Source organism: Vanessa cardui, chromosome 21, assembly GCF_905220365.1.
Source record: "Vanessa cardui chromosome 21, ilVanCard2.1, whole genome shotgun sequence".
Lineage (NCBI taxonomy): Eukaryota > Metazoa > Arthropoda > Insecta > Lepidoptera > Nymphalidae > Vanessa > Vanessa cardui.
The window spans coordinates 4,634,357-4,647,197 of NC_061143.1; the positions used below are offsets into that span (position 1 = coordinate 4,634,357).

Genomic DNA, 12,841 nt, shown 5'->3' on the forward strand with positions numbered 1-12,841 from the left:
TTTCTGAATCAAATTTTGTAAGAGATTTTCAAAATGTATAATCTATATTTGTATTCAAATTATATATGCTAGGATATTAAATTTCTTGTTCCTGGCCACATATACAAAGCAGGGAGGAAATATGATGTCAAATAAGTGAAAAACACACGCATTGGCACGCGCCGATACACATGAATAAGTTTGAAAAGTTTGTCATCATTGCATTAAACATTGTTATTTGTAATAATGCACCACAGTGGCCATTGTTAAAGCTGTATACAAATATAATACGAATTTATAAACATGTCGGGCGTCGGTCTTTTATTATAAAAAATATGGAAGAACATGATATAACGCTTTTCACGTCAATAGACTTAATTTTAATCGGTATAAAACGAAGCGCAGCTATTTAAACAAAATAATATTTTATACTAAAACCTAAGGAATTGTGGTGATTTAAGTTGCCCCTTTAAAAATATTGAAAATCCGTTGAGTATATTCTAAAGTCAATTAATATTAAATATTGGGGAAAATAATAAACCTTCTTTAAAATCTATTCAAAACCAAAAAAACATGTAATCTGGTTGAATACGAAAATGTTTAATAACTACCATTTTTTGTGGCAAGGTACAAATATAATGATAGCGCCATCTAGGTTGTAAGTTCCGAACTGCATATTGAAATGTCGCTATTCGTGACTCGCAAGTAGCATAACACGACCAATTTCCAGCGTTAGTTATAGATGTCGCACTTAAGTATGAAAAAATAATACGATTTGAATGTTTTTTTTTTTTTAACTGTCAACAATATTTAGTCGCCTTTTCCAATCCAACCTGTCAACATGATTTCATTTCAAATTGTCTGTTTTCTTGTCAATATGGCTGATTAAAGATAATAAAATAAGTTATTACAATGTTCGTGATAAAACTCAATATATTTTGCAACACCTAAATTTTACCAACACTAAATACCTATTCAGATAATTCAAAAATATGGTTGCCGGTATTTTAACGAAAGCTTTACTTTCATTGGTTTTCAATAAAGTTCATTGTGCATACGAAGGTAGAGACAATGGGTTAGGAAAAAATTATGTATGGGCAGGATCTCTGGAGTCCGGCCTACAAATAGCAAGCCACCACAAGAAGCCAGTTATGGTCATAATTCATAAATCATGGTGTTCAGCTTGCAAGAACTTTAAGCCAAAGTTCGCGAACTCTACTGAGATCCAAACATTGAGCAAACACTTCGTAATGGTGAACCTATTGGATGAAGAGGAGCCAAAAAATCATAAATTTTCACCTGATGGCTCTTATATACCTCGGTAAGTACCTTAACTTATTTATTCAAGTAGGCTAAGAGCTTTTCTTGTATTATCTGTACTAATATTAAAAATCGACATGTAACTTTTGTCTTATCTATCTGCTCTTTTAAGGGAAAACTATTGTGCCGATTGATTAAATTTGGTCCGAAGCAAACTTACTACTTTTTTATACCTTAAATCTACGATCGGTTTTTAAGATCAAGAACTTTAATATATTCCTTTGCCAACTAACTTTTTAACGAGACAAATACAAAATATATCTGCTCTAATTCAATTAAACTGAACAATACTAGTTTTACAATAAATTATGACGGATTTTTTTGACAATCAATCACTTAACATAATATGAATGGATCACTGAGTAATCAAATAAATCGCTTTGTCGTTTTAGAATACTCTTCATGTCCCCGAGGGGTTCGGTCGACCATGACATTTACAACGAAGAGGGGAGCAGCCAACACAAATACTTCTACAGTCGACCGGAACAAATCGCCAAATCAATGAGAAAAGTCCTCGACAAATATAAGTTCGAACGATTTGATGTATGATATTTCTCCCCTCAAATTTTGTAAGTCTTTCTTCGTGAAAAGACCTAACTGTCCATTGAATAATGCGACTAATTTACATAGCATTGCAGGTTCAATATGAACTTGGGAAAATACACGTCTTCCCTAATCTGTCAGACAAATTGTAACCTACTTGGAAATCAAATTGAGTGTTATTGAGATTATCGATAAAGCTTTCCTGTATAGTGTGTTATTAAATTTAATTTCTGATTAGACTGAGTGGTCGGGTAGGTGCGGTTATGGGCACGAACAGATATCCGCTATGTCTAGATCACTTTCGATGCCCTGCCCAAGAAAACCAAATTAACGCTTCAAATTTATCGATGTTATTATCGAATAAAATGCCCATAAATAACTGGAATATTTATGCGAATGACGAAACGTTTTCTTGCTAATACATAGCTGCATCTAAAAATTTACTTTAAAGGGTGAACTGTCAAATTACGATATGTCCTGTTCTTTCAAATGTCAAATCAGTCATGACTGAAAGAGAGAAATAAAGTGCAGTGCAAGTGCAGCTAAAGTTGATGACTTATTTAGTAACAAAAGAGAGAAAATAAAATTTTCTATTTGTTTATTGAGTCATTATATTTTTTTCTTTACAGTAAACAGTGATGGTGCAGTTAGTAAGATAATATAACGTAAAATTAAACGTTATATGGCTTCACAGTTGATGGATTTGCGAGTTATCAAATATTGATGGATCCATGTCAAATATGAATTGTTAAGTGCATACTCACATCCTCCACGACCGGTTCGACGTACATTTCCATGGTGTTGTTGAGAGACGGCAGCGGCATCGGGGAGGCTGCGGCGGAAGATCGCCGTGAGATGCTGTTGCAGGAACATTGCGAAACAGATCGACGAGACCGGGGAGATTCTCTGCGGAAGAAATAGATTAATGGAAATATAAAACGTCCTATATTAAACATTGTATGAGTTTTATTTGTTCGAATTAAATAAAGATGTATCATGAGTGATCGATTTCTTGAACGGTAAAAAATACAGATAATTAAATCAAATACATGTAAAAAATTAATGAAATTATTAACAATTATTTCATTAAAATAACATCTATAAATTATACACGTGTAAACACTTATAAAGCAAGTTTTAATTAATACTTGTATATATTTCACTTGTACACATACAAACTTGTTATATGTAATGGCAAAAAATCTATTAGACCAAATATGGTACCTTAAAATTTTATCCTAATTAGGGTATATATAATAAAGTACTCAATCTTTACAAAAGTATTGTTTGTTAGTCTAAGTAAAGGTGGTACATAATTGGTAATTCAAATTAAGCTATCAGTAAATTACCTTTTGCTTCTCCTACACACATGGCGCGTCGATCTGTCGCACCTACACCTAGACCTGACAGGTACAAAGTATCCAAGTTGCGGTAATGGCGCGGGATCGGAAGAATCGCTGGAGTCGCTCCATTCCGGCTGGCTGAATGGATCAATGTCTAGTGCTGACGGCATCGCGGATTAAAAAAGTATTTTTAACTTTTTAATTTTCCGGTATGAATTTTTGCACTATGGTTCGTTTTATATTTGCACACAACACAATTTTTGATATTTTATTTTGTATTTACGTCTAAAATCGAGATAGACGTAATTGTTACTGTAAAAAATATTAACCTATTTTAAAATTTGATAGTGTAAATAAAACGTAGATAAATAAGATAGCATTAGAAGTCGGTTGCCTACACCAGCAATTAGATACAAACGATAATACAGATAAGATTGGGAGTTTTATTTGTTAGCAAAATAAAATCAACAGACTTCCACATTAAACGACAAAATTGAATTGGTTATACTTATTGATATTCAAGGTATAAAAGCAGTTACATCTTTATTTTATAGATTAATATGTCATTGACCCCACTCGATACAGTTTTAATAATATGTTGAAGCTGGATTTTTTGTTTAATGAAATCTTCTTTATTGTTTACGAGACTAATTATTTATTTATTTTATTCGGTTCTTCAACAATGTGTACACTGTTTATAATAATATAAATTATAAATAAAATATTACAAAAGTAAAATATTATGAAGTATTTGCAAAGTTGTAATATTGGATAATTAACAATAAACAAATCTTTCTAATTCTTTTATGGGAGGAATACAAAAGCTTTTTGATTGGCGCACTACAAAAGAACTAAAAGAAACGGGTCAATTTTGTTATGTTGGTGTGCGTGATAGCTACACACACACTATAAAACTTTTCTAGTGTGCTTTTTCTTAGTGGCCAACTGTTGATCATAAAATTTTTCGACGCCTTAACTTCTGTAAAGTCTATCCAGACAATATTCAAAGTATTAAAGAACATTGCAGTAATTTGTTAAACGTTACCATATGAAAAATATCAGCCGTATTTCGAGGTGTTTTATGTAAATGTTTTACGCATAACCAACGTTCTAGTACTATCTTACGCTATTTGTACAATTATTATAATAGCTGTTTTCAGGACAATAATATAATGATTTAAAATACTCATTAGTTTTGTGTGCCAAATATGTATGAGAGTGAAATGCTGGTCACACAGGTAAAACTTAATATATTTCACCCGAACAGCTTGCAGAAATTTCGAAATGTAATATTAGAAAATATTAATACAGAATTTAAATATAAAATCATGCAGATCAATTTACCACTGCTATAGACCACTAGAGATAAAAAATCCTATTACAAACGGCTAAATCGTCAAAGCCGTCGTGTCCCTGGAACGTGAGGGAACGCGCATTCCTTCGTGTAGGAAACGTTTTTTACCCGATCCGTGACTCACAAAGGCGGCGTAATGTGATTAGGGATGTGATTTTTTATTGGAATCAACACGCTAGCTGAGACTATTCCTACGATATTTTTGACTCATTAAACAATACTTTTTTATGAGCCTCTATTAAAAATAAATAAAGTAAACATTACTTGAATACATAAAGTTTATCGATGATGACAATTGAAATTAATATTATGTATTAACTAGCCGCCCCGGCTACGCACGGATGCAATTCTGATACTAAATACACTACAGAATTCATCTACTTTACTATATTTGACCATGTATTTGACCATGTATACGAAAACCTTCCTCTTAAATTACTATCTATTGAAAAAAACCGCATCAAAATCCCTTACGTAATTTTGGACATGTAAGCATACATAGGGAAAGACAGCGGTAAGCGACTTTGTTTTATACTATGTAATGATATACTATGTTTTCTTAACAGTATCAGTCCTATCCGTTAATAGTGGATAAGAAGGATGCGGTTTTTAATTTAACTTTAGTGCTTGGTACTCAGTTTTCGTATTATGTATAATTAATATCAACGGTGTATTAAAACATGGTCTGAAAACGCGCGTGCGCGAAACCATCCACGTGTTTACAGTATAACAAGTTCAAACTTTCGTCTCGAAAAAGATAAAAGGCCTGTGTCCAGTAGTGGTATATATTTTATCCACTGGTAGACTGATAGGGCTTTGTCAATGGATCTGAAGTACTGTTCACAATTTAATCAATCATTTGCACATCTCTGGTGTAACTAAATTCGGTTTGACGGTTAACTAACAATTACAATTGCCAGACGTAAAAAATGGGATATCATCAATGGGGGTATTTATCTCTCTTCTAAAAAGGTAAAATAAATTATTTAAAACATCTTAACAAGAAGATTAAAAATTCTGGACACGCAAGAATTTGTTCAACGTTAAGCAAATAAAGATCTTATTCTGAATAAACAATTTGAAGAGGCCTATTACAAAATGGGCGCTAAAATTTAACAAAGTATGCCATTTAAAATGGCGTTAAATGAGCGAATGCTTTTACAGTATTTGTATTCAAAAGGTATAGTTCCGTGACTTGGTTCAGTCAGACCTATTTTGAATAGCACACATTAAGAATCTAAAGTAGAACAAAATTTTCTATTACTTGAAATTTATGTACATTAAAACTATATACTTGTACCTTCGTTCTTTTTTTTTAAATTTAGAATAGGCAAATATATATATAAATTTTTTTTTGTCAAATAGTTGGTTTAATGTTTTTTTCCCTTCACTTCACTTCCCTTTAAATATAGTTCTACTACCTATTAATATTTTAATTTTTTTCATGTGAAAATTATGGTCGTTTAGTTTAATTATGACGTAAAAGTACGCTAAAAGGACAGAAACCGTTCATTTGTTTCCGTTCCAAAGTCAACTTTTGTTTTGTCATGTGTGGTCACAAAAACAATCCTATACAAACATCTCTGCTTGGACGAGGACAAGTCACCTTTGTCTATGCTTAAAGGTTAAGATTCGAGAAAAAAAAAAGAAAAAAACACGAGAGTCGTTAAGGCAACAACACTTGGAAACTCTCGGGAATATTAGTTCTAAAGAACTACAACACTGTATGTACCAGACTTTATTCGCTGATATATGTTTTTTTTATTATTCTACATACATTACTTCCAGTACAGAACAGTGGAGAACTGTTGATGCCTTAGTGTGTAGATATATTCTTGTAATAAATAAAATAGGAATATTGTTATATTACTGTGATTAAGCGCACCAGTAAATGAGGTACATAAAAAAGTTTGGATGTCGATTTATTAATAGTTATGCAGTCTGGCAAATAGGTTACCTTGATGATAGGTGATCATTCTTGGCCATACCATTGCCACTATTATAGATACTAAGCATCTCTTACATCGAAAATGGCCACTTGTGAGGTCGTGCTCAGATCAATGACATAATTTGAAGTGGATTTTAAGTCCAAATATAATATGACATAAGGTAATTATATGATTATACCTTTAAAAAATAACTATGTAACGAAATAGTATTTATTGACTAATAGACAATAGGGTTGTCAAAGATAAGAATATAATCTGTAGGCTACTTTTTTATAATGTTTTATATTTAAATCGATTCAATATTAATACTTGACTAATATTACTGTACTATATTAAAATAAGGTATATATTGTTTAAAAGCATTTACTAAATTACATATGTATTATCAATTTAAAAAATCCTTAAAAATAAAAATAACAAGTACAAGTTGAACTAGAAATCTTATGAATCGATACAGTTTCGGATAGAGACGCTTGATAAATGAATTTACTAAATAATTGTTGACAACCATGGCGTGGACTGCACAAGCTTTTATGATATAATGACAATAATTATTGGTACAATTTATTGTTTAAGTTTCTTAAATATATATGACGTTTCTTTGTGGTAAGGCCTCAGGTAATTCCCACGTGAATACCACCCACTATATATCCTACCAACCGACTATGAACCCATGATCACAACTGAATCTTGAATTTAACGAAACGGTTTTAGTATCTATTTTGACTATCAATAAATAGTGTAATGTTTCTATACTTAATATTACAAAAGTGAAACTATATCTGTCAGTCTGTCGAAGCAAATATGTCTTTTTGCCTGACACTTAAACACAACTAAAAAGAAAGTGAAGCCGCGGGCGACCACTATTATGGAATAAAAGTAAACTTTCGGCATGACCTATCAAAATTATTTATCTGTTTAGTTAGACATGGTTTATCTCTTTCTATTACAATGGTTTTGAAATTCGAGGAAGATAGAACTCTGTTCGTCTTATAAACCGCTAAGTACATCTATATGTGAAACTCTTTAATTTTACAGGTTAATAAAATTTAGTTTCACGCTAGTATAACGGCAGCCAATGACATTGATGGTTAGAGGTCAACCGCCTCGATAGTCATACTGTAAGAAGTATAAGTCAATCCTTACCGTCAATAGTCAATTATGATATTAGTTGTAACGTCCCTTGTGCCTGTAATTACACACGGTCATTCACCCTTCAAACCGGAAGACAGCATTACAAAGTATTGATGTTTCGCGGGCTAATATAATTGCTAAGGAGTGTTCCATCCAGACAAAGCCCTACCACTATTTTCTTTCGCCGGTTGTTTTGATATTACTTTACGAAACAAACGAAATAAGTGTAACGCGTGAATCTATTGCAGTATTAACAACTACAACAACAACAACAGTCTGTATATTTCCCACTGCTGGGCTAAAGCTCCTTTCCCTTTGAGGAGAAGATTTGGAACATATTCCACCACGTTGTTCAAATGCGGGTTGGTGGAATACACATGCGGCAGATTGATATGAAATTAGACACATGCAGGTTTCCTCGCGATGTTTTCCTTCACCGCCGAGCAAGAGGTGAATTATAAACTTAAATTAAGCACATTAATTCAGTGGTGCTTGCCTGGGTTTGAACCCGCAATCAACGGTTAAGATGCGTTCTAACCACTGGGCCATCTCGGCTAGTGTTAACAATGTTGAAGCAACTCTGTATGTGCGTTTGAATTGAATGGGACTTAATGTGAAGTAAGTTAGAATTTCAAGGAAGGACATAAGGTACTTTTTTACCCATAATACCTACACACAACAACTAACCACTGAAACGCGAGCGTGTCGCAACGAGCTGTACATAAATATTTTATCTTTGTATCCATTAAAGTCATAGTGTTAAAGCAAATGCAAAAAACAATAACATTTAATTGTCATTTGATGCCAGTTCTCGTGCGTGAAATCCTCCGTGTTATACCAGTAACCCATTAAATATGGATTAGCCTTGCAGACTCTGGTCAAATACTGCGATAAAGCTTTGAAAAAGGGGATGCAGCGTAGACGGTCTATTAAAATGCGAAAGCTCTGCGATCTTACAAGCAAAATACACACAGATTTCACTGGCTTTTCATTCATTCAACGATTTCATTGTTGGAAGTAGACTCTTTCAAAACTATGATTAATATAAGAATTAGGTTTTTTTAAGTTAAAAGGTCAAACCTTTATGTAAAACAATTTATACGATAGTAAATTTTTCGTTTGTTGCACAAATTTGTAAATAAAAATATATGTAATGTGTGGCACATAAACTTTAATGGGATTTATGCACATTACTTATTTATTTATATGAATATGTTGGTTTTACTATAGATTTTGTAATCTTATAAATTATATACAAAAGCAATGGGAGCAAATATATATTTTTGTTCTATGTGGTGCTAAACCTTGGGATGTATTAAGTGATAGAAATTAGAATGACCTTCACCGTAGCGATCCCCTTCTTTTCCTCATAACATGTGCCTTTAGCGAAATAATCTGTGCCCAGTAATAACAAGCACAGGCCATAAAAAAGGTTTAAAAATTCGAATTTGTAATTTAAAATAAGAAATATTAAATAAAATTTTATAGTTGCAAGATCGATTTCTATGTGCTAATTTTTCTCTCGTCATTTTTAGTATACTTATAGAAATAAAAAAAACATGGTTTCTTAACCATACCATACCATACCATATACCAATTTATTTCACAAAAAAGAAGTAAAATAATTATGAATTCCTTAAAAAGACTCGATCGTATTAATTTATTGTTTTATTTTCGTATTATTATTCTGTTGCGACTGCTCACATTAATAAGTTACAAAATGCTTGTTCTAAATTAATAACGAAAGTTATATTGCTCAATTTTAAAACGGTGAAAAGCGTGTTTAGTAATCGAACTAGTTCTTGCTTCTTGACCTTTGAACTCTTAAAGGGCGAATCCATGACATCAGTTTGATCAATCATCTCGTTATGGTACGTACTTGCTGCAAGCGAGCTTCGAAAGCTTTCAAAACATATATATGAATTATTAGTTAAGTAATATGTTTTATAAATATTATTATTTAAAGTTGGTAATAAATAATATTGCAATTAAAATAATGCTATAATAAAAGTATATTATTTTTAGTAATTTTTTTTTTTTTTTATAATTCATTAAAATTTGCAACTTTAAAAAGAACTAATTTTTGATTAGAGATTTTTCTTATCGGATAAAGTCGGATGTACATTTTCCATTGTTACATTATCTGATAGTTTGTGAAGTATATTTTATATGAAAATATCATAATTACATTTAAATTTACTTATAGTATAAATATACAAAAACGTTTAATCCAATGATATTCTAATAAACAGATATGTTATATCCATACTAAACAACAGAAAAAAGTGTGCCGCGCCGGGGACCGTTTATTTTAGTTTATTTTTACATTTCGTTAAAAGTAAAAAGGAAAGCTTGATAAAAACAATAAGTAAAAGGGATAACTAGGTGTTTTAATTATGCAAAACGTATTACTACGTCATTATGATGTATTATCACGTATTACTACGTAAAACGATTAAAGGCAAACGTCCCAATTGGGACGTTTTCTAGTCTTCACTTTTTGCGCGTTAATAACATCTGTTTACTACAACATCATTGGTTTAATCATAAAACGAATCTCACTGGGAAAAGTTACACTAATATAAAAACTAAACTTTTCATTTACTTTTAAACCACTATAGCGATTTATTGACATATTTATGAATCAAGTTTTAAACCCAAGAAAGGCTACTTTTTATACCTAAAATCTCTACCCACCCTCAATCAGACCCGGGCCAAGCCGCTGGTGACAACTAGTACGTATATATTATACATATATATACATTCACAACAATTTATACTTAGTTATTCATTTTTATTCTATATTCAAAGTGGCTTTGTCACACGACAAAAGTTCACTTTGCTAATTCTTTTACCTTATGGCATACACATTAAAGTCTAAATTAGATTGTACAAGGTGTAAATATAGGGCACGTCAGGTGTAAATCAAAGTGTAGAAGTGAATCATCGACCATTGACTCGGCGAGCGCAGACGACTTGGCAATTGACACATAAATCTATTCAAATGTCTCGGCCAGGCTATTCGAAATATTATAACTAGGCAGTTAGGTACAGACTTTGTAAATTGTTTTAATTGCTAAGAACGCGCTGTCACCGCCATTTTGTTTTTATTATGACGTCACAATACTTTTGTATTTAACTAACGTTTTTTAAAGGAATGCAATAAAATCTCGTTTCTAGAACAACAGATGTTTTTTTAAGGATTTTGTAATGCATATGGATATTATTATTAATAATGTCGCGTGAGATTATACCAGCAGAATTTGTATATTCTCAAAAACAATAAGCCTGTATACAATTCATTCAATGTACTTATTTGTGAGCATACAAATAAAATATAATTGCAATGAGTGTCACTAAATAAGAACCCGTATGCTTGAAAATTAGCCTGCAGCTTTGGGCGTTGAGACAAAAGGCAGCAGGATAGTGAGTGAGAATTGGTGAAACGTTTCTTACGGCGCCAATAAAGCCAATGGCTACGGGCAGTGGTGACTTAACAATGGGCGGCCCTATTTCTGAACGATAAAAAGACTTATGTCGTTTCGACACTAGAGAATTTAAAAAGTTAAAACAATTAATAAATTTATAAAAATACTTCAGTGTAAAAATACATGGAACTCGTATGATAATTATCTTGTAAGAAAGTGTACAGTATAGTGCGGCCGAAAATCATAATCTAGAGACTTGTGTTATGTTGGGTAAAATTATTTAGAGAATTAAAAAAACATCATACCAATAGCACGAAGAATAATTTGCAGTCAGGGTAAGAAAAGGTTCGTCACCTTAAGATCTATTATAATGTGCTTTACTGATCGAGAATGACATATTGCATCGCAATGATTTGATGTTCAGATTCAAAAGGTACTAACAGCTGAAGACTTGATAAAGGAATGAATCTGAAAACTAACGAAGGTTTTATTACTCTGACTGTACATACATGAGTCCAGTATAAAGAATCATAAAAGTCAGGTAACATTCTCTTCCATTAAGGAGAGGGTTTGGAACATATTCCACCACGCTGTTCCAATGCGGGTTGGTAGAATACACATGTGGCAGAATTTATATGAAATTAGACACATGCGGGTTTCCTCACGATGTTTTCCTTCACCGCCTAGCACGAGATGAATTATAAACACAAATTAAGCACATATATATAGTGGTGCTTCGTGGTTTGAACCCGCAATCATCGGTTAAGATGCGTTCTAACCACTGGGCCATCTCAGCTCTAAAAAAAATCATGAAACAAAGACAAAAACAATTCTCGTAACACATTAACATATTTCAGGAAACTATTTCTCAGCCGTGTTTCTGTCACCGAAATATCTAATGACATTAAGTCTATATATATTTTTAGATAATACACTCTCATCTAATGATTGATCCTTTTATAAATATATTTCAATACAAGAACTATAACACGCACGTTACAGATGCATGTTTCCAAGTTTAACACGTTATTGCTAATTGTTTCACATGTTAACACTTTTGACATCAAGTAAAACAGATCGCTACAAACATATAGGAACTATCTGAGATACCATCGAAACATGGACAATGTGAACGGTTTGATATAAACATTTTTCGTAACTATTATTATTGAAGTTGTTAAAAAATATTTTTTGGTGGTAGAGCTTTGTGCAAGCCCGCCTGCCGCCGCCCGCCTATTCTATAAAATAAATAAATAAAAATAATAAAAAAAATTCTGCCTGAGTAGGTACTAAATACTCATCAGATATTCAACCGCTAAACAACAATGTTCAGGATTTTTGTGTATCGGTATGAAGATTAAGCGAGGCATTTAAAAAGCCTATGTAGATATGTACATGTATGTATAGAAATATTAGGCACATTCAATAGTACGTTTGGCTTGTAACGACTCTTAATTATGTAGGTTACTTATAAATGAATTTATGTCACTAATGCAACGAATATTCGATTTATAAATTTAAATTTAATAATTATATAAGATTTTAAATTAAAATGGTTATTTTTATTATTACAGTTATTAAATATGGGGATATTTACGAATAAAATTTCTGATCAGATAATGTGGAAATATCGAGCTCCAACGGATAAAAATAAAAAAACATGGTAAATATCCCGTAGTTAATAACTGTAATTATATAGTTTAAAATGAATAAAAAACAACAATTATTTTAGAAATTTACCAACCAATTTGTCAGATATTGTTCAAATATATTTCAACGTTTGTTTGTCAC

The 12,841-nt window shown here is 31.8% G+C and overlaps 2 protein-coding genes across 11 annotated transcripts in view; one reads left to right on the plus strand and one right to left on the minus strand.

The window, feature by feature from the left end:
- LOC124538776 (tight junction protein ZO-2-like) overlaps positions 1–12,841 on the minus strand; it is a 120,068-nt gene that overhangs the window by 53,934 nt on the left and 53,293 nt on the right. For 7 of the 8 annotated variants that reach the window (XR_006966996.1, XR_006966995.1, XM_047115962.1 and 4 more), the window contains exon 3: positions 2,607–2,748. Coding sequence is in view for 6 of the 8 variants with exons in the window: in XM_047115962.1 (XP_046971918.1) it covers positions 2,607–2,748 (142 nt within the window). In the remaining 2 variants the exon portion in view is untranslated. Of the gene's footprint in view, positions 1–2,606; positions 2,749–3,191; positions 3,429–12,841 lie in introns of those variants that run through there. The other variant, XM_047115963.1, reaches the window with a different exon arrangement.
- Positions 808–2,613, plus strand: LOC124538780 (thioredoxin domain-containing protein 12-like). Of its 3 annotated transcripts, none has more exons than XM_047115973.1 (3): positions 808–1,300; positions 1,692–1,868; positions 2,472–2,613. In XM_047115973.1, exons 1-2 carry the CDS (start codon positions 972–974, stop codon positions 1,846–1,848), a joined length of 486 nt encoding a protein of 161 aa, XP_046971929.1. In that variant the 5' UTR covers positions 808–971; the 3' UTR covers positions 1,849–1,868; positions 2,472–2,613. The 3 variants fall into 3 exon arrangements, with proteins under 3 accessions (XP_046971929.1, XP_046971930.1, XP_046971931.1); XM_047115974.1 differs by having other exon boundaries at positions 1,692–1,842; XM_047115975.1 differs by having other exon boundaries at positions 1,692–1,826.